The following is a 23,506-nucleotide window of genomic DNA, read 5'->3' as shown; positions in this document are numbered from 1 at the left end:
TCTCGAACTCCTGACCTCAGGTGATCACCCACCTCGGCCTCCCAAAGTGCTGGGATTATAGGAGTGAGCCATTGCACCCGGCCCTCCCTCTATGCATTTACCAAAATCTATAAAAGCATATGGGCCAAGCCAATGCTATCTTAATTTCATCTTTTTGTCGATTTGTTTTCACACATTTTGGAGCACATATTTTTAGAAACAGAAACTTGGAAATAAAATTGTATTATAAGTAAAATTATTACATATTTTATATGATAAAGTTTTACATAAATGTCAGATTTTATTGAATAGAGGGCAATTATATTTAAAACAGTGAATCAGCCAATTTATACACTTATACTATTCATTCTTTTATTTTATGCTATTCTAACTAAATTCTTTCTCTTTCTCTCGCTCTTTCACTTATCTCTTTGCCTCCTTCCATTCCTCCTTCTCTCTCTCTCTCTCTCTTTCTCTCTCTCCCTCTCTCTTTTTCCCACTGAATAACAGTTAGACTTGACGTAATTTCATATTAGGTTTCGAAGAATTATTCAGCTACCAATCAGGATTTGAAAACCTTCTTTATTACTTAGTTTTCAGAAAAATTGTTCTTTATTACAACTGAAATGTAGCATGTTAATGTAATATCTTAATCTCTTGGACCTATAAAGCAATAATATATCTCACCGATAACATTAGAAAATTATAACTATGGGCAAAAAATGAATAGTTACATAAATGAAACAAAAATCTCTTAGACTATTTGAGTACCAATTGGCTTATGTATGTCAGGGAGAAAGGGGTAAAGGTTTCACAGGAAAAGGCAATGTGTAAAACTAAAACTTTCATACAAATGTACAATTTTAATGCTTTTTTAATAATGCAGACACAGTCTACTTTCCGAATCTTCCTATTCTAATAATTATGAAGAGGGGAACATAGGGAGAATCACTATTTTTCTGACTTTGTAAAAACACTGCCACTGGCATACTACCATATAAATGAGTAATGCAGTTATTTGTGAAACATTTTCTCATTCCCTCCCCATGCTGGAATAGCTGGAGAAAATCTTTGTTTGAGACTTACTTTGGAAGACACTAGCAATGTCATAAATCCTTTGCACATTTTGGTATTTATTCCAAATGGGAACAGAATTGTGTATAAATATTGGAACATTTTATCATCTGAAGAGCTATTGTAATCAAGAGGCATTTTACCAAATGCTGATAAATGTTTATCCTCATAAAGAATGTTCATGAATATGGCTATATCTTATAATGTTTGATAAATTTCCATAATCCATTTTATGTGTGCCCTAGGATTAAATTATGAATTTTTTAAATATAAAAAATAAGAGAAGGAAGAAGGAATTGACTTCCAATGCTTTGCTAAAAAGGTAAGCCAACAATTTTTGTACTGATAGATGAGAATATCATGGAAGATTCTTCATTTATTTTATATAGTTATTAAAAGCTTGTGTGGTACAGTGTTTTATTTTACAATTGCCATAAATAAAACCTATGGTGAGGAGAATTTAGCGAGCCCCAGCATTTCAAATTGCTTTGCCTACAATTTTAGACTAGAATCCCCATCTTTGTGAAAAGTAATCTTTCAGCTAATCTTTTTTTCAGAAATATTGGAAGGATGGTGGATTTGAAGATTAGAGGCCATTATAGCTAAGTCTTACTCACTTACCTGTCACAGATACCTATCAGCCTAGGGATATTTACCATCTTTAAAGGATCCAGGAAACAGAATCCAACCTGGTACTTACTTTGGGGCATAGTTGCATACCAAGTAAACTGCACGTCGCCAGACAGATCCCCAAACATTCATGTTTTGGCAAGTATGAATTGCACATCCTATCCGATTGGAAGTGGCCCAAACCATCTGTGAAAATAAACCAATATGCTATTACAGACATCAGAGCTAAGACAATGCATGTCCACCAAAATAGTGTTAGCATATTTTAAAAGTATGACTCAAAAATTAACAAGGTCATTGAAATAACCTGCGTATAATGTGTGCACATGGGACCAAAACATCTCATAGGACATCTGGGGTTGCAATCCTGGGGATATGGAAAAGCATAATCTTTCACTTCATCATACCATGGCTTGACCAACTGGAGAATAGAGCGATATCTGCATATCAAGAAAATAAAGAAATCAGAGTGCAGCAGTGGTAATATATAAGGGACTCATGTTACACTGTAAATTGATTATTCTTTTTGCAGATTATTGATGATGATCCAAGAGCACATCCACCCCTCACAATCACCATCACCACCTAGTCAGGCCCCCTATTCCTCCAAGTAGGGCCAAGCATGGAAATGGCCAGGGCTGGAGTAAGTGATTCTGTATTTGTCTAAACATGTGTCTGGTCATTCCACAAAGAAAATGCAAATAATTTCAGGAATCATCAATGTCTTATTTAATCCATGTCGAAAACTTCCTCCATCAGAATTTTATAAGCAATTCAGAATTAGATGTATAAAAGTAGTCACAATATTAGAACCCAGTGCATTTTTTTCACTTCAGTTTGAATTCCCTTAGTTTTAATAATAGCACAGTTGATTTTCCTTCCTTATTTGGGGGAGATGGGTCTTCAAAATGTTGGATAATGACATTGCACAGTGGTAGAAAAATTATCCTAGCAAATTGGAATAGCTTTTCCCATAGCTGCATATACCTGCATGTATATGTGTGTATAAATATATGTAAATGCATGCATTTTTATTGTATACATTTATGTATATGCAGGTATATGCAACTATGGGAAAGTTTCATGCATGTGCATATGCACACACATACACACACACAGCCTCTGCACAGTCATGGGGCTTTTTCCTGAGATGGAGGGGGCAAGATACAGCACAGGCTTAACCCTTTCTAAGATTCTGTGAGCTCAAAGAAAAATCCAGGCTAAGGGAAGGTGTTCCAAGGGTGAAAAGGGGAACTGGCCCTTTAACCCAATTAAATAATTCTGGATGACATCTAAAATATTGATAGACCAAGCATAGTGAGCATTCAATAGGTATTTGTTGATATTATTTGAAACTGATGTAATTCCCTCCTAGAGTCCATAATTAATAAAGCCATATGGATGAACTGCATCAGTGAAACTACTTCCTACCTTCCAGTGCGTACAGATAGATTTTGGCCCAAAAATCTCAGTAAGTAAGAAGGTCCATGGTCCCAAATGCAAGTAGCGGCCCAAGCCTCTGCCGATTTCGCGAGATTTTCATCCCAAACCTGTAGAGGCAAAAAATCTTCAGCATTACGGGATTTGCTAATAATAAACAAAAAGTAAGATGAAATAAATCATGTTACTATTTCCTAGAGTGTTTTTTCTTTTTTCTTTTCTTTTCTTTTTTTTTTTTCCCCGGGCTGGAGTGGAGCGCAATGGTGCAAACTTGGCTCACTGAAACCTCTGCCTTCTGGTCTCAAGCAATTCTCCTGTCTCAGTCTCCTGAGTAGCTAGGATTACAGGCGCACACCACCACGCCCAGCTAATTTTTGTATTTTTCTTAGTGATGGGGTTTCACCATGTTGGCCAAGCCAGTCTTGAACTCCTAGCCTCAAGTGATCCACCCACCTCCACCTCCCAAATTGCTGGGATTACAGGTGCGCGCTACCACACCCAGCTAATTTTGTGATTTTAGTAGAGACAGGGCTTCACCAAGTTGGTCAGGCTGGTCTGGAACTCCTGACCTCAAGTGATCAGCCTGCCTCAGCCTCCCAAAGTGTGGGGATTACAGGCATGAGCCACCGCTCCAGGCCTCCTAGAGTTCTTTTAATTCTGATTCCTGACACTGCTATAACTAAAATAAAGCAAATTCAGGCCACTGTTATTCAAAGTTCTTTAATGCAATATGGTTATACTACAAAAAATTACTACCTTTTCAGTGTCATCTAGATCCAACATTCATACATCAGTTTTAGTAAAGAAAAGGTTAACAAAAATACCGTAACTAGTTGTAACTTGGGGACAGCTCATCTTGACTACTGAAGTTTGAATCCAACAAAGTCCATTGGTTTTCCTAGAGATAATTTTCACAGCCATCGGGAGCCATTATATTAATATATTTTAAGAAACAAAGATGATCCAATTTATTCAAACTGATTTTACCAAAATTAACAATGTCTAATTTTATATTGCAACTTTTAAGGTCATACTCTATTATGATATAATAAATCCCATAGAGTCTACATACATAATATAATTTGAATCATTAGTGGTAATAACAATAATACTATGAGAATTTACATTTTTGTTGGCGTAAACTAGAAACAAACTAATACAAGTAACACTGCTACATAGTGTTATAAAAACATGGTACTTCATGGTTCAATTAAATGAATTAAGAAAAATAGCAACTGTTGCTTTCCTTTATAGAGGAAGCTAAGTTAATAAGGATGTTAGTGATGTATGGTAAATTTTCTTTAATTGAAAACTATTGTAGGACAAAATTTGAATGAGCCATGGATTTAGCATACATTCATATTAGTTACCATATGGATTGGCATACTCATTTCCATAGCCACAAGACGAAACCAAGTCGAGCATTTGTGGACCTGCCAGTAATAAATCAGCTCTGAAATAGTAATCTATTTTCCGGCAAGTCATAAGGTACAAAAATACAGAATAGAGAATATTTATAATTCTATACATATTATAGAAAAGAAGTTTAAAATTTTCTCTTTTAACATAATTTAGTGATGCATTTACCTGTTGAGAATAATTATTTTAAAATTGGTTTCATAGTTCAATGTCATGGCATTATTTCCTAAACTATTTATAATATTTATATATTATTATACCTGGAAAAATAGTGTTCACATTGTGAATAGACAGTGGTTAGCAGGATATTTTAGAAATTGAGACCTTGTGTGAAGAAGGAAGCAACAGTTTTATAATCACTTATATTTACATGGAGCTTATATGAGGAGGTATGTAAATGTCCTATTGATCTTTTTGTCCCACTTTTCTTCCATCAGATTGTGTTCAGCTAAGCAAGGATTAGTAGCTATGCAGTCACTGTAAGTTACAAGCTTTCAAGCAAACTCATGGGAATGCTTGACCATATCACTGAAAAGGCTTCATTTCCCTCAAGGATAATGGATTGCATAGATTTATTTAATATAACAATATATTTAATTGAAAAAAACCAATTTAGTGATTTTAAACAAAATAAGAAAAATAAAAGATGAACTCCTCAAGAGACCCTGTTACCTCAGGAGGCCTACTTTCAAAAGACATTTGTTAGTTACTCAGAAATAGTTTTAAATTAGGAAAAGCAAAGTCATCTGACACATATTGACCTAGGATGGCATAAAATAAACTCACTCACAGAGTTCATATAAAAGTTATAGCACTCTGGGGCTGAAATGAACTTTAAAAAACATTTCATTTGGTTGAAAATTGATTTATCAAATATTTTTTCTTCTGACCAAATATTAACAAAATATGGATTCATAAAATATTGATTGCAGTTCACCACAATACAAAACACTACAATTAATTTATAAAGGCATTTCAGATGGAGTAGCTTCAACAAATTATGTCCCCTAAAAGGTCATTAACAAATTTTAGTTACTTGGGAAAAAGTACATGTATCCATTCTGTACATATCGGACTAGAGTGCACACTCAGATCTATAACTGCTAAAATCACTTCCTTATAATCCTACGCTGAAATACTAGCACACCATGCACACGTAGTGCTGACCTGGATCAGTGACTAATCAAGGATCCTGTGCTCTAACCCTAATTCCACTGCTAAGGTCATCTGCGACTAAGGCCATGTCAATTATGATCTCCCAGTTAACTCATCTGTAAAATGAGATTGAATGAGGTCATCTCCAGGGTCCCTTTCATCTTTAACTTTTTGTAATTTCGATACACTTGAGTAGCCCTAGCGTCAGAGCCAGGAAGATCTATGTTCTATTGGCCTGGGACTTCCTCAGTTCTAGTGTTTTCCATATCATGGAGAAAGCAAATCTAGATTACTTTCAAAATAACTAAAATATTCAAGACATTTCTTTTCCTTATCTCACTCCCTCTATGTATATTAAGCCATCACATTGTGTACCTTAAATATGTACAATAAAAAATAAGTAATAAAAAATTAAGGCATTTAACAATTTTAAAAGTAATTTACCATATGTAATCCTATCTTTATACTCATTCATATATTTAAAAGCTAAATATTGAGTATGTCAAAAGATAAACTAAAAGTTCATGCCTGAAAATATCTTACAAGACCATCCTTTGTTAACTATTATAGGGAATTTTGATATGAAGAAAATGTGTTCACTGACGTCCGTGGTTTTAGATATTTCTATGTACAAATATTATATATCGGAGAAGGTAGTTACAGGGAAGAAGGGATAATTGCTTTCTCTCACTGCGTTTGCTTTTAGGAAACTGGGAGGGTTTCTACCTGTCTCCATGTCCCTAAAGGAAGATTCTGGAAAGTCTGGCAGGTACTGTCAGACTCCCACTTGGAGACAAGACTGACCTACCCTCTGATGCTCACTGCGGGGGAAGTCAGAGGGCCCCATGCTCTTTGTTGCCTCTCTGTCTCCAGGCAGAACTCACATCTACTCGAGAGAGAGGGAAGATCTGGCTTAAGCAGTGAGCTCTAAAATTTGGGAATTACATCGTATCCTCTGGTAAAACTGAGACCTACATTTACTTTCTCTGTCTTTCTCCACTGGTTACAATTCCCAGGGAAAGATCGGTAAGTGATTTATCCCCTTAGTCTCCAGTTATTTAAATTTATTAATATGAGTTTTATTATTAATATTAATAATTAAGTTTGAAACTGACAAGCAATGATAACTTTATTTAATAACTATCAAAACCACATGAAGAGAAGTTGATTAATGGGTACAAATATAGAGTTTGATAGAAAATATAAGACCCAGTGCTTGATAGATAAGTAGACTATAGTTTACAATAATCTAGTGTATATTTCAAAGTAAATAGAAGAGAGTTATTCAAATGTTTCTAGCATAAAGAAAAGACACAAATTTAAGGTGATGGTTATCCCAATTACACTGATTTGATCTTTACACATTATATGAATGTATTAAATTATCATATGTACCCTAAAATATTTCTATCAATTATGTGTCAATAAAAAATTTTAAAAATTAAGAAACAAAAAATATATAAATTTTCAACAAAAAAGTGGGGTCTGTAAGAACCTATCATTAATTCTTTCCTATCTGGAAGCTTCAAGTTGTAATGAATGTTGCCATTGTAATTATGGGAAACATTTAACAACTTATGAAAGTTCAGAAAATGAAGATGTAAATTATTTAGACATTTCATTTTATTAATTTCCAGATGCTTAATAGGCAACCTATCTGACAAATTTCTCTGAGTGTCTGCAGCATTTATTTAAAATGATTTTAATATACTCTACAGATGTATCAGTGGAAGAAAGAAGGGCACAGGTGTGTACTTATTTCTACGAAATGCCTAGTAAATATGCAACATATTGTTATCTATTCTTGAAAAAACTAAACACCTAATATATACGGAGCTCTTATTAAACAAGATTCAACATTCTGACGTCTTAATTCTTATCCCTCTAAATAGATAAGGTATTTTCACAGATAATTTGCTTGTAAACACTTCAAATATTTCAACTTAAAAATGAGGCAAAATTAAGAATATTATGCGTAAATATGCAAAAATATTTACAAGACCCGCTAGGAGTTATATATTATGATTAAATTAGATAAATCAGATAAATTTTAATTCATAAAATTAAAATGGTTCATAATGGTGTCAGAATATGCATATGCTTGTAGGATGCTTTATTGCTTCCAAACAGTTTTCTTCCATTCTTTTTTATTAAGAGACATTCAGTTGGTCAGCTCATACATTGGTTGATTTAGCTTTGGACTAAAATATTCACCATAAGCTATTGTGCTTATAAATAAAATTAGAGAGCTTGAGGTAGACACAGTACCTTGTCTGAGAAGCACAAGAAGTTGAAACCACATAGTCAAACTAAGACATGACACATATCCAGAATTCACACTGAAGTCATTTATCTAAAAGAGTAGTGATGCCAAGAGATAGAAGGAATATGAAAGGAATGCAAGATTCTCATCAAGTTCAGAGATCTTTATAACTTGAGCTGTATACAAAATTGAGTAAAAAATGTTGCTGCATGGGCAAAGGTTGCTGACTTCCATTAGTAGACAGAAAAATTTGATGATACTGATCCAAACCAGATATGAGGCTGTCTTATCAATTGTTTTTCTAGGTTTTGGGATCCTCAACATAGTGGCAGCCAGGACCATGAAGCCCACTGACATCTGAAGATGTTGTCCTAAATCCCAGCCACTATCTCTGGCTAATAAATGCAATAAGAAATGGAAGGCAACCGCCAAAATTACTTGGGACTCTATTCCTAAACCTGATGGAGATGACTTCTTTTCCTTTTTAGTTGGGTAAGATCCTTTAACTCCAAATATAAAAATTACATGTAGAGATGTTTAAAATGATAAAATTTAAGGTAAAAATCCAAATAATGCCCATTCTCACTTATAAGTGGGAGCTAAACATTGAGTACACGTAGACACAAAGATGCAAAAAATAGACACTGGGGACTACTTGAGAGGGGTGGGAGGAAGGTGGGAACAGTAGAAAAACTGTTGGGTCTTATGCTCACTACCTGTGTGATGGGATCAATTTACTCCAAACCTCAGCATCATGAAATATACCCAGGTAACAAATCTGCCCATATACCCCCTAAAATATGAAAGTTGAAATTACGTTTTAAAAAACATTAAAAGAATGGGTTTTAGGGTAAGGAATCTGATCTTATTTGATATTACTAATACATGTAATGGTCACAAAAATGCCCTATTACAGTAACATGTTAGTCTTACATTTTCAATTTAAATATATATGCATATAAATACTTGAATTTATGATTTTACATTGAAAATGGTAAGAAAATCTGTTAATTTTTTCTACAGTTTTGCAAAATTTAGATGAATTGAATCACTACATTTCTTAGAATTATATAACTTACTTAACTATATGGAAAGTATTACTATCAGTAAATATATTGAAATACTAAAAAAGAAAATCAAATCTATTAAACCTGTACATGCAGTTTAAGAAATTTAATTTGCAAGTGGTAACAAACATTAAATAAATGTGATTGTCAAAACTTGCTATACTTACGAAAAGAACAAAAAATTATAAAGTTAAAATGTTAAGGAAAAAACAAGAATATTAATTTTGAAAATTAAAGTGACCTTTGAGAAGTCTATTCTACACATGGAAACCATTTTCAAATACACAAAATGCTAAAAATAAAAATATCAGACTTTGAATTTTGGGGAACAGATATATAGTTATTTTCTGGATGCCATATCAATGGCATTGGAGATAGTACGGCATGTCCTATAGACATTTATTTTTTCTTGGATGTTTATGTGTCATTTCGCATATATAATATAAAAGCAAAACATCTTACGTAGACAAGTTTTATTTTAAAATAATTTAGCTAGGGCTATTTGATCTTTTCTTAGATTGAGAAAAAAGTGCTAACCTATAGAAGTGGGGAAAAAAAGCCATTAAAAATTAAGTGATGCCATAATTATTCTCCTTTAGGGCAGCCAAAGGCTTAAAAACACTTCATTGGCATGATTACGGTTCTGTTTTAAAATTAGTGGATTTATCCTCATTAGATAGAAATGCTTGTGAAATGGCCAATAAGGGAAGCTGACAGCTGAATACACAAGAACTTGTGTTAAACCAGACAGGAGGGCAGTACTGAGCCTTGTTAGGCCAGGGAAGGGGAGGATGAGAAAGGGCTTTCATAGGAGAATTTGAGAGTGGTGATTAGATTAATTAGATGATATTAAAATAGTTCTTTGTAAGAGTAGAAGAGGATTAAAGAAATTTGATTTAAAAGCATTCCCNCCTCCCAGGTTCAAGTGACTCTTCTGCCTCAGCCTCCAGAGTAGCTGGGATTACAGGTGTGTGCCACTACACCAGGCTAATTTTTGTATTTTTAGTAGAGATGGGGTTTCATTAATGTTGGCCAGGCTGGCCTCGAACTCCTGGCCTCAAGTGATCCATCCACCTTAGCTCCCAAAATGCTGGGATTATAGACGTGAGCTACCATGCCCCCATGCCTGCCCTAACTAATGACTTTTTTTTTTAATTGAGATGGAATCTCGCTCTGTCATCCAGGCTGGAGTGCAGTGGTGCCATCTTGGCTCATTGCAACCTCTGCCTCCCGGTTCAAGTGATTCTCCTGCCTCAGCCTCCCGAGTAGCTGGGACTACAGGCACGCACCACCACGACCGGCTAATTTTAGTATTTTTAGTAGAAATGGGGTTTCTCCATGTTGGCCAGGCTGGTCTCAAACTCGTGATCTCAAGTGATCCACCTGCCTTGGCATCCCAGAGTGCTGGGATTACAGGCGTGAGCCACCATGCCTGGCCATGACTTTCAAAGAAGCTGTTATTCTGGTTATTTTTTTGAGCAGTTACGTTAAATGCAAAACAAAATAAAAATGGTAAGAATAATAGCTAACATTTTGTAAGTGTTAAATGCTGGCACTATTCCAAGTGCTTTACATTTATTATCTCCTTGATTCTTCACAATAACTGCAAGGGAGGTAGATTATTACCCTTATTTTACAGATGAAAAAATGAGGCTGAAAGCTTAAGTGATTTGCCCAAGGTCACTGATAGAGCTAGTGAGTGGTGAAGCCAAGATTCTGACGAGACCGTCTGACTTCAGAGCTCTTTACCACTGGGCAGTACACTGGTCAACAGTGGTGGCTTTTTTTTTTCTTTTTTTGAGACCGAGTCTCGCTCTGTCACCCAGGCTGGAGTGCAGTGGCATGATCTTGGCTCACTGCAAGCTCTGCCTCCTGGCTTCATGCCATTCTCTTGCCTCAGCCTCCCGAGTAGCTGGGACTATAGCTGGGACTACAGGCGCAGGCCACCATACCTGGCTGATTTTTTTGTATTTTTAGTAGAGAAGGGGTTTCACCATGTTAGCCAGGATGGTCTCCATCTCCTGACCTCGTGATCTCCCTGTCTCTGCCTGTGGTGGCTTTTTATTAACAGTAAAAGTATCTCTTCTAGTTCTTCAAATGATTAGAAGCAGTTTTGCCCCAACAAATAGATTTCCAGCATTTTAAATTTGGTAGATGCCATGAGCTTATTACGGTTTTTAAAGTAGATACTATTTATAATATTAGCAATAAGGAAAGGCAGTAGGGAAAGTAGTAAGTCTGTGTCTAATTAGATTTAACATCATCATCATTCCGATGCATGACTGCTAGGAGGAATACAATGCAAGTTAAAATAGAAGGGCTTCTTCCTTTCTGAAATGTAATTGCACATCTTCTGATAGTCTAGAATTCAAATTGGGTATTACCACACTGGCTCCTTAGCATAAATTCTTTGTATTTATTTAAGAAAGCTCTCTTCGGTGAGGTGATATGGAAATGAATTAAACCACCGAAGATAAAACTTTATCTTTGACTTGGTGAGGGAACTCCTAAAGGATAGTATTAGTGTTTCTCATTAAAAGTAGTAAAGCTCAATTAGGTCAGATTGTAAGGACTTTGGAAAGTCAAATATTCTAAGGGAGACTTCCGTTATCACTGCGCACTTTGTAGCACTAAGATTCCATTTGAACATTTGAGCTTTAGCATTTTTATAAAATCAGTTTAGTTCCATTTTAAATAAATTCCTTAGTATTTCACTTTAGTGAAAATGTCTTCATAAAATTTATTAAGTGTCAAATCTTGGTCTGTTTCCAGTGTAGTACATAATGTGGGAATTCTCATTCTAGGTTGTCATCGTAATTGGAAGGTGGGACACTTTCAGTATCAACTAGGGCTTTTGATGTTTTTTCTGTTGAAGAAATAATTGTATTAGAATCTTATAAAAAACCTTCAAACATAAACATAATCACAAAAACAGTGATACTGTCAATATCATTACTGTCAATAAGAAAAAAATGAGTTTTTTTTTTTGATACGGAGTCTCGCTCTGTTGCCAGGCTGGAGTGCAGTGGCTCGATCTCGGCTCACTACAACCTCCACCTCTCTGGTTCAAGCAATTCTCCTGCCTCATCCTCGGAGTAGCTGGGACTACAGGCGTGCGCCACCACGCCGGCTAGGTTTTGTATTTTTAGTAGAGACAGGGTTTCATCATGTTGGCCAGGGTGGTCTCGATCTCTTGACCTAGTGATCCACCTGCCTTGGCCTCCCAAAGTGCTGGGATTACAGGCATGAGCCACCGCACCCGGCCACAAAAATGATTTTTTTTTTTTTTTTTTTTGAGACGGAGTCTCGCTCTGTCGCCCATGCTGGGGTGCAGTGGCCGGATCTCAGTTCACTGCAAGCTCCGCCTCCCGGGTTCACGCCATTCTCCTGCCTCAGCCTCCCGAGTAGCTGGGACTACAGGCGCCCGCCACCTCGCCCGGCTAATTTTTTGTATTTTTTAGTAGAGACGGTGTTTTACCGTATTAGCCAGGATGGTCTCGATCTCCTGACCTCGTGATCCGCCCGTCTGGGCCTCCCAAAGTGCTGGGATTACAGGCTTGAGCCACCGCGCCCGGCCTCAGCGAGCAAATCTTGTTGACCCTACCTTCAAAATACTGGATATCTGGACTATAACCACTGATCACCACCATCACTGAATATCTGGAGCTCAATTTTGGAAAAGTACATAGGTGAATAAATTAGTCTGAAATTCAACTGAGAGGTCTCTAAATACAATTTGAAATATCATCAGCACGTAAGTGGTATTTCACTCAGTAAGACTGGATGAGTTTACAGCAGCAGTGAATATAAATGAAACAAAGATGAGAAACAATGAATCCCTTTCCATTATAATAACATCATCTGCATTTAAAACACACATTTATTTGACCTACAAGCAACTTAGTTCATAAGAATGTGAATCATCAGGAGAACGTGCCCACTGAGTCTACCAAGTTAGCTTTAGGATACCTCCACAAAAGTAGAGCAATTGGAGAGTAATTTGTCACATAAATTCTAGACATCTCACAGTCAGAAGAACATACATGTTGTAACCCAACCAGAAAGTGCAACCCGTGATGGGAATTCCTTGCTCAGGGCTGCATGGCTTCCAGGTCCCAAGATGATCTCACTGTCACTATTCATTTGTGCATATGTAGAGTAAGAGGCAGGTGGGGAGTGCCTTGACTTTCCATTTCCTTAATTATAAACTTCTTACCTTTTCCAGGATCTTCAGAAATCCACTGTCTTTGTGTAGCCTCCCCTGACAGCTTATATTGGCAACATCTGAATGGAAAGGATTGTGTGTGTAGGTGTTTAATACAAAGGGTCTTGAGGCTAAGAAGGGGTTTGGTGACAGGATCCACTGAGTCAAGAATCTATGACATAGAGGTTCTCTTCCCTGAGAACTGCTGTGTAGCCCAGTTCTTAATATCCATTCTGAGACTGTATGCTCTGGCCTGTGAGATTTTCTGGCCTGTGAGATTTCCAAGGGTATATATAGTACAAAGAGAAATATTTGATTCCACAAGAAGAAATTCTTCCTAATATTCAGCAATGCCCTCAGATGAAATGCCTATAGAGAAATTCTCTATCCAAAGGGCTCAGAAATAGGAGAGATGAACATGGGAAGAGGAACAGGTACTTTATATTGCTATTTAAAGCAGTGCTCCCCAACGTTTTTGGCACAAGGGACCAATTTTGTGGAAGAAAATTCTTCCAGAGAGGAATGCGGGGAAGGATGATCTTGGGAAGAAACAGCTCCATCTCAGATCATCAGGCTTTAGAGCATTAGATTCTGATAAGAAGTACACAACCTGGATCCTTCTCATGCACAGTTCACAATAGGGTTGGCACTCCTATGAAAATCTAATCCTGCTACTGATCTGACAGGAGGTGGAGCTCAGGCAGCAATGCTCACTCATCTGCTGCTGTGTAGCCCAGTTCTTAACAGGCCACAGATGGGCACTGGTCTGCAGCCTGGGAATTGGGGAGACCCCTGATTGAAAGCATGCGCTTGTCAGATAGAATTGTGTTCTTAACATTTTTACTTACTTGCTCTATGACCTTGGGGAAGTTACTTATGCTCTCCAAACTTAAGATTCTCTATCTCCAAAGGAGGAAAATTTTCTCGTCTCGCAAGACTTGAGAGGGTTAGGTGAGACAGTGACTGAAGCGTATTTAGCATAGCTCTAGCAGGGCAAAGGTATATTTAATGGTAGCTATTATTATTGTTGGAGATTTGGGAATGGTGGTAGAGTCGGTCACCTAAAATGAAAAGCAGTGAGGTGCACTTTTGATCACATTATCTGGCAGTCTGAAGTTTAAGAGACATTAAGAATTAATCTCAACTAAGCAGCCAATCAGCTAAAGTGAAAATGGATAAACCCTGAAGCAACTAAATAATCAGAAACAGAATTGTAAGGAGATTCTAAGGAGCTTGCTTACAGGTAAAAGAAGCTGAAAATTAGAGAACATTTTAGATGTTTTAAAACACATTAATTCACCTCCTTAGATCCTTCTTTAATATATGTTTTATCTTTAAATTTTAACACCACTGTTGATAGAGTCTAACAATCATCCCACTCTCCAGGGAAATATAATACTCACCAGCTATCATTTAATATTAAAATTATAAGACAGGAGATTTATACATGTGTTTGTTTTCACCAACTCAATATTATATTTTAATAACTAATTTCTAGATTGTTGAGCTCTCCTGTGATAATCTTGCAAACCTCATATCTTGCCATTGCCCACTTAAGTGGTCAGAAGGATTCAAATGCCTTTCCGCCTACCTACGGCCTGCTGAAAACATGATCTCTCTGGAATGCAGAGAGACAGATTTGATAGAATGTTCATAGTTAACTAAATTATGAAAAGTGAATTCGATGAACTTTTTACTAGAAAACAATATTGTGTCCTTAAGTAACATTTTTGGACTACTTCAGTTTGGAGTATGTGATGTGAAATTTTAAGAGATTTTATGAAAAGTTTAGTCTAAAACACAACTTGTTGGGCATTCTTCCATATGTGTGTCAAGAAAATGATTGGCACCTGATTTCAGATGCTATGGATAACATAGACTGGAAGAATTCAAATCCCATCCCTCCAAGCCTCAGTCTAGGTTGCATTTTATGCCAAACATCTTTCTTGACCATTTTAAACTGTTAGTTTATATCTTCTGTGCCCACTTCATAGTATTTTTCAGAAATTCTTATAGAGAAGCAAATACCTCAAGTTCATAGCTATTTAAGGGTAAACGGTTTTCATAAATACTAAATTCATGACACCATTTAAAAAACAGAAGGGGTATTTTCTTGCATATTTGTTGAGTAGATTCCCAGGTATAAAATAATGCATCTATGCTGTCTCCATGACACTACCCAACCTCTATTATACAAAGTGATTCATTTTGACTACCAAAGGATATACCCATCCAAAATTCTTTAGTAGCAGAATGCTCCTTCCCCCACACTAGCTACTTTTTTCAACCTCCAAAGGTGTGTATCCTGGGTAATAAACCTGCAGCCACTAATGGCTTCCAGAATTCTGCTCTTTATTTTGTGTTCTCTAACTCAGAGGAACTTAATTGTCTTTGTCAAAAAATGGAGGCGTCCTCCTTGGCTACCTCATCATATAAATCCTCATTCTATTTCATCATGTAAACCACTTACTCCTATGGACTTGTACCTTACATATTTTGCGGCTCTAATTTATGTTTTTTTTAAATATCCTTATTGCCTTAAATGTAGCGGAGGCTACCTAGACTATCCTAACAGCCTCTTGACTGCATCTTTTCTTCACTTCTTTGATTATATAACTTCCCTGCTTAAAACCTTCAATGATTACCCTGGATCTTAAAATGAAATTCAAACAAATTTCTGTGTGCCTTCCTCAACCTCATCAAACATCAGTCTTTCTTCTCTACACTAATCCAAGCCTCACTGAGTTTTTATCCATGTCTCCAGTGTACTACATACCCTCTTAGAACATCCTCCTATACCCACTACAGATCCCTCTTTCCTTAACTCATGCCTGTATAACTTTATTTAATTTTGTATATTTCCTATTTAAAATCATTCCTTCTGGAAGCCTTCCCTACCTTCTTACTCCCACTCCACATCTGAACTAGGTCTTCCCATGGGATTCCAAAGCAACCTGTATCTATCCTAGTTCAGCATTTAGCATGCTGCCTTGCACCTGACTTGTCTGTTCACAGTACTTCCTCCCAAAGAGAGTCCCTTTGCTCCCCACTGACTCCTTCAGCACACAGTGCCAGACACATGAGTAAAAATTATGGAGTGAGTGATTGAATGTTGTACAACTCTTGCCCCCCAGAGCACCACAGTTACACTCTAACAAGAAAAACTTAAAGGACCTCATTTAATTGTTCCACAAATAGTTACTGAGTAGTTACTGCATACTCTCTGTGGAGCCGACATGATGCTAGGCTCTATAAACATTCAGGAGAAACACAGTAAAATTATTTTTCTACACTGTTGCATTTGGTCAAATATCATTTTCCACCAAAAAACTGGGTCCAATATTGGGAAGGACAGTCACCACCTATGTGATTCACAACTTTTCTGCCTGCCTCCTGATGCTGAGGTTTCAAATCACATCCTGTTACTACTTTTACATTTGCATGTTTTAGAGTCTATATTGAAAATGGTGACAAACAAAATGTTCTTACCTTCAGCAGCTGGCTCCCTATGGAGAGAGCAGAACAAAAGGAAAGAACCTTTAAGGTTACTACTACCTTCTTCAGGCATATCCAAGTGATACTAAGCAACATGCACCTTGGAAGAAAATTCCTACAAAATGTGCCCAGTCTCTTTCTGAAGCCAAGACATTGAAAAGGTTTTGCATCCAGGAGAGCAGGAATGCAGAGTTCTGAATGTGCTGGAGAAATGCCTCCTGCCAGCAATTGTTCTCAGTACATTGCCTGCTGGCAGAGGCTCTCAGGAGGCCTTCTAGTGGTCATGAAAGCATGCATTGGAGAAGTTTACATTATACGCATTAAAATTCTCATGTTTACAGCAAGAAAATTGAGTTATCCTTCCCAAATGACAGGAAGTGTGCCATGTGGGACAGTATATGGCTTTGTTAAAAAATAGATATATACATGTATATATAAAGATAGACACTACAAGTGTTCAACTACTGAAGAAAGAAAAACAAAAAGTAGTTTACCTTATCCACATTCTCTTCCACATGAAGCCCAAATAAACAAAATCAGCATTTTTCTTTATTCCCGAGTCATAAATTATCATCCTAGGCAAATAGTTCACGGACTCTTTTCAAACATGGATTAATATGTTCTCCATTCATTCATTTAAGTCATGCTTTCTGTAACTTTACTACCTGCTCTGATTTGGTATCCAGTATTTTTCTTTTTTCCAAAACACTGTAGGAAACCTTATATCTATAGCTCTGCAAATAATATTTGTGGGCACCAAATAAATAAAATAGATACTGTATTATCAATATAGTTATTTTGGCTTCTTAAAATTACATTACGTATTTTTTTTTTCAGTTTTAAAGTGATCAGTTCATTTCCATCATTATATTCACATTGCCCCTCATCTGCCTTTCCACCACTCCATACCATCTGTGAAGGCTGCCATCTCACCCATGACACTTCAGGGAGTTGTCTCTTTATGTTCATATTATTCAAAAATGAATAAATATAGACACAGCACCCGGAAAGCTCAAAATTAAAGTTTGCAAGAAATACACAAAGTAATGGTAAGTCACATATGTCTGCCGCTTTATGTTGGTGCAGCTGTGTGGTTCTTCCTTACCTTTGGCTGAAGGATTGGCATTGCTTACTCAGGAGTCATCACCTCTCTGGTCACTTTCACTGCCAATATCAGCTCCATCAACTGCCAGGATCATCTTTCTAAAATGCATCCCTAATCCTTCTCTAAAACCTTCACAGTCTTCCTAATTGCCTTTGGAGTAAGGAATCTTCAACCTTTTCTCAAACTTCTCAAAAATACAGCTCAAGTGTCATGGTTTTTCTCTGCTGGAGATTTTGTTCATGCATTGCTTTGCCTGCTGTATCAGCCAACCCTGACCCTTCCTGGGCATCTATTTCACATGCCCCTCCTCCAAGGAGCCTTTCATGATCTGCCAACTAGAGATTATCGCTCCCTTCTTCAACTCCTCCATAGTATTTGTCTGTACCTCTTTTATTTCATCAGTCTTATACAGCAGTATATTATACTGAATTATATCCTTAGTGGATTTTTTTTTCCATTTGTTTTGTTTTTATCGCATTGTTTAGACTCTAAAGACAAAAATTTTGGTTTTCTTTGGATCTCTTTCTCTCATGGAGGGACCTCAAAGTTTTTCAAATTAATTTATTCAATTGACTTGAATTCAGAGAACATCCTACAAATTTTACTCTACATGTGGGTCTTGCAATTTTATTCTTTTGGAGATAATTCTTATTCTAAGAAACTAGTGTGGTTTGCGGTTTAGAGTCATGGTTTAAGCTACCCTCAGGAAGAATAAAAAACAGCTGGTGTCCAAGGAGCTCTGGAAATTAGTCAATAAACTAATTGTAGAACAGAAGCCAAGAGTTAAAAAGTTTTACTTGCAAATTTTAAGTTCTATCTATATGTTTTGTTTTAGAATTTAAGAAAAGTTTTAATTCAGGTGTGGAATCAAATATATTATAAGTGATGAGAAAAACTCTATTAAAGCATTTATAATATCAAAATTGATGCTAATTATAAACATATAACAATTCACAAGGATTTCAACTAAATTCAACAGATAATGGTTGATCACTTTCTATACACAATAAATTGCCCAAGAAAACACAGATACAAAAATGAATAAATATAGACACAGCACCCAGAAAGCTCAAAATTAAAGTTTGCAAGAAATACACAAAGTAACGGTAAGTCACTTCATGAGAGCAAGACATGATGAAAGTAGACAGGAAGGGCTACCCCAGCTCAAAACTAGGAGAAATCATCTATGGTCATGGATATTAGAAGCATTCTGACATCAAAAGCTTGAAGGGTAGTATTATAAATAAAGGAATAAACTAAGGAAGAGACTTTAGAGGGAGAGAAAATGGAGTGGCAAAAGGTTCAAAGAGTTGTAGGTGAAAGGAATTACAAACCAGGCTGGTGCAATTCAAAGCCCTGAGCCAAAGACCATCTTTTATTAAGTTCCCTCGGGTGATATCACTCACTGAGGAGAATTTGCCAACACATGGCTGGTGATCAGAGCACATATATTTGTGAAATATCAAGTGAGGGGTGTCCTAAGTTTCTGAGGTACATAGAACAGGTTAGGAACTCTACTATCTTTCACATGCTCACAATCCAAATCAATGTTGAACAAGTATAACTAAAGGAAATAGTGTCAAACTAAGATCTGCATTTTCTATCTAGCCTAGAGAATTCAAGTCACTTACAGTCCCTGCTTCAATCTCCAAGCTACCTACTATACTGTACTTCCCTCCAAGTTCCTTTGGGTCTTCATGGGGGATTTAGATGAACTCTTTCCAGTGATCAATTTACTCAAAGAGTCCTTCTAACTTATGATTTCACTCAATTAAGCACATTTTCCTAACTGAACTGATGGATGTTCTCCCACCTCCAGGCCTTTGTCCAAGACTCCTCACTCTGTCTCTCTTCCCTCATCTTTGAGAGTGGCTCACTCCCTCGCCTGCCTCCAGGCCCTTTCAGTGAGCTCCTCCTTGACCACTTATTAAAAATCAAACCCTCACCACAAACCACTTTATTTTTCTTCATAACCTCATCATCTTACATCCTATGTAACTTATTTATTTACCTGGCTTATTGTCTGATTTCCCCCCACCCCCCAGGGAGCCAAAGATGTCTATTTTACTCGTGAATGTATCCCCAATTATGTAGCCTAACATATAGTCAATGCTCAACGAATATTAAATATTTAATAAACATTAAATTAACAAATACAGGTGTGAATGAAATGTAGGCACAGTATTTACATGAGTATTTGAAACAAACCCTATTTTAATTTCTAGCACTTACTGTTCTCATTACTCTTACCGAATTAATGAGGATTTACAAAGCATCTACTATGTAATCAGCATTGGAACTAGTTCTTACAAAATAAATAATAAGAAGAATGGAATAATAAATAGAGTATGAATATTATAGGACTTCATCTGGCATTTTAAAGAAGGAAAGAAAGATACCTTGACATCTTCAGGGTTCCCACCATGGGGCATTTCCTCAATGCAGCAAATGAGAAGATGCTCCCCAATAGAAGCATGGGCTTTGAAAGTACACAGACCTAAATTCTAATTCCAGCAGTGCCATTCATTATCCTTACCACCTTGGCCTAGTCGTTAGCATCTCTGGGTCTTAGTGATTTCATTTGTAAAATGAAGATCACAATGTTAACCTCACATGGAGAATGTGAACTATCAGATGAGATCATCTATGGAAACAATTAGTCAAGTCATTGGCATACGGAAGCAATTAAATAAATGCATGTGGAATGAATTAATTCTTGATAAGTGAGGGAAAATTGAGCTAGAAAAAAATGTGGCTTTTTTCAACCTACTTATACTGTGTTTACCTAACTATGCCTTTCCTCATGGTGAACCCTCTGACCTCAATATGATAAAAATAGTGAATTGCATTCTTTGATTGGTTATTACATGTACTGTTATTCTCATTTTACAGATAAATAAATTGGGTGTTAGACACATTAAATAACTTGTGCAAGACCACAAAGTAAGCAGCACAGTTAGGATTTGAACCCAGATGAGCTTGCCTTCAAAGCTGGCTGGGTAGTCTTGGTTCTCACTTTAGAGTCATGTGATTGCTACAAATTCTCTAAACTCATAGTTGGGATATTACACCTTTCTGAGCTTGCATGGTATCTTAGGCATATTTATTTCATCATTTTAGTGATTTTAAAAACGTATTTGTTCCTCTACTTTTACATATTTACATCACCTTCTAAAACATCTCTTCTGAACGGGTAACTTTTTGTCTTTAGATCTCGAATGAGTTTTCACTGGGCACCTTTTACAAGAAGTTCAAAGAAACCATCAAAACTAGTGTTTGTTGAACATCGAGTTAGTGACAGGCTCTGGTCTGATTACTCCCCAACTCATACACTTATCACAACAACGCTATGTGGCAGATACCACCTTTATCTTCATATTAGAGATGATGAAAATGAAACAGTGTGGTAATGAGTTCATTCAGCATATACTTCAGGACTAGGATTCAAACCCAAGCATTTAGATTACATAGCCCATATTCTCAATTATGAGACTATACTATCACACCAGGACTGATTACATCTTCTCTTTCTTTATTAATTCTAGGAAAATGCATTTTTATGGAGTCTAAATTGTAATTCTATGAACTATGACTCTCTTACATCATTTAGCAAGTCTTTAGTTTTCCTGTGACATTGGCATCTGCAACTAGCCAAACTTTTTAATATGAAACGTATTTATATAAAACAAGTAAATCTAGAATATGATAAAAATCCCAAATTTTAATTCAGCACATATAAAACTGTTAGTGGTACCCCCTCCCCTCATCCCAATTTGGAAATACCATATTGATGGTCTTCATTGCCTTAAACAGGCTCCAAGTTGTACTCTTGTAAGACGCTGGACTTTAAATCATAACCTTGCATAAATTCAAAGCCAAATACAAGCTTTAACAAGACTTTTTCCTTTCAATACTAACTTTTTTTTTCCTTTTTAAGTAAAATGATTTAAACATTGTCTATTTTTAAGAGAGAGCAAAGAATGTGTTCACGGCAAGTTGGAACAGTGTGGAAGTGAACTGGCTTCACTGTTATCTGGACGGCAAAGCATTAAATCACAAGGAGAGAAAAGTCAGCATGTTCTCTAGAATACAAATAGATTAGCGTCAGTAAGAGCTTTGTCCAAGAAAGGGAAGACACCTACCCAGAGAATACATCATGAATATGAAACCTATAATTTAAAGAAGTATTTTCAAGAAATGTTATAGCTGATAATATGACTATGAGATAAAGAAAGCACAGAAAAAGTTCATGTGACTTTTCTTTTAAGTGGACCTTCCAAATTTGATCAGTCAACATACCCCACTTTTTATCTGTGATTCTTACATAAGATACAATTCACCAGTAGCTATGGAACTCACAGAAGAAAGTCTATGTAGACTCTCTCTCTCTCTCTCTCTCTCTCTCTCTCTCTCTCTCTCTGGACCTCTCTGTCTCTCTGATTCTATGATGCAACAATACACAACATTATTAGGCACATAAGAACCTTAGGTTAAAATATGTACAAAGTCCATATACCCGGACATAGAAACACTCGTGGTCGTTTGAGATTCTGCTAATGTACAATACAAAACTTTCTCCCTCAGAACTTAAAAAAGAAAAAAAAAAGAATTCTTCTTACCATATATTCCATATTTGCTGCCGGTGGGAACACTTTGCCCCGAACTTGATTATGATAATCAAGAATGGCGATCATGTCATTCTGCGAAATGTAGCGCTTCCGCCTGGCTTTGGGAATATCCGCCGAATCTAGTTGTGCTTTCAGAGCTGCTTCAATATCAGTGAAATTATTGGTTGGCGGGGATGAGTCAGTGGAATTGAGTAGGACGACGGTACTTGCTTCACAGAGAAGGGAGAATAGGAGTGCACTGCTGACGGCAGAGATTGCTATCATTTTGAGGGGTGGAGAAGAAGAGGCCACCGAGTTTACTTTGCTTTAAAGCAGAAAGGTAGAGTTAGGGTCTATGAAAAAAAAATAGGGCTAGAGGGTATGAATTTACAAAGTCATCATTTGGGAGCATTGCTTGATTTGACTTTCTCCAAAAATCCAAACAAATGTTGAACTCAAGCTTAGGAGATAACCTACAGTAGAATCTCTATTCATTTTGTGTAGTGTCATGAGGCAGACCCCTAAGAGGAACTTTGCACAGCAGAGAAAAATAAACAGCATGACCACTAACCCTAAAATGAATGTGAACCATTTGTCCCAAATGTCTGAACCACAAAATGCATTACTACATATTTATTTTCAGTGGGAAATTTTCAGAAATGAAATTCACCTTGAGAGTGAAGAATAAATGAATCACAGGTAACAACAGAGAATGTGCTGAAAATGTCTGCCAGACATACAGACACACCAAGTGATAGAACACATACAAAAAGTCATAGTACTCCAATCTCATTTCTTTAAAAAAAATGTGAGCTACTTTAAAATCAATGCATGCAATATAAACTTGTTGAGCTAAATAGCTTACCTCTGCACAATGCCAAAATGAATATATGGTTCTTCCAAAAATTTAAGGTTCTTTGCTATGTTGTAGCATGAACTCTTGTAAGAGGAGTGTGTCTTATTACAAACTCTCTGAGAGCAAAGCTCTGCAAAGTTTGAATGCTGCTGGCTACAGGAGCAGCTAACAGCTTTTATATGTCACAGTTTGCAACGTCCAGAAAGGGCAGT

General features: G+C 36.5%; 1 protein-coding gene across 1 annotated transcript in view; it reads right to left on the bottom strand.

Moving 5' to 3' along the window:
* The window catches only part of PI15 (peptidase inhibitor 15), a 30,805-nt gene extending 7,612 nt beyond the window's left edge, over positions 1–23,193 (bottom strand). The window contains exons 1-4 of the mRNA XM_017885848.1: positions 22,451–23,193; positions 3,115–3,233; positions 1,991–2,123; positions 1,754–1,869 (exon numbers count right to left, since the gene is read on the bottom strand). Of these exons, the coding sequence (XP_017741337.1) occupies positions 1,754–1,869; positions 1,991–2,123; positions 3,115–3,233; positions 22,451–22,723 (641 nt within the window). The 5' untranslated portion in view covers positions 22,724–23,193. The remainder of the gene's footprint in view (positions 1–1,753; positions 1,870–1,990; positions 2,124–3,114; positions 3,234–22,450) is intronic.
* Positions 23,194–23,506: the final 313 nt, after the last annotated feature.

Source organism: Rhinopithecus bieti, unplaced genomic scaffold (assembly GCF_001698545.2).
Source record: "Rhinopithecus bieti isolate Rb0 unplaced genomic scaffold, ASM169854v2 scaffold_1380, whole genome shotgun sequence".
Taxonomy (NCBI): Eukaryota; Metazoa; Chordata; class Mammalia; order Primates; family Cercopithecidae; genus Rhinopithecus; species Rhinopithecus bieti.
This window is presented reverse-complemented; position numbering and strand designations above follow the sequence as displayed.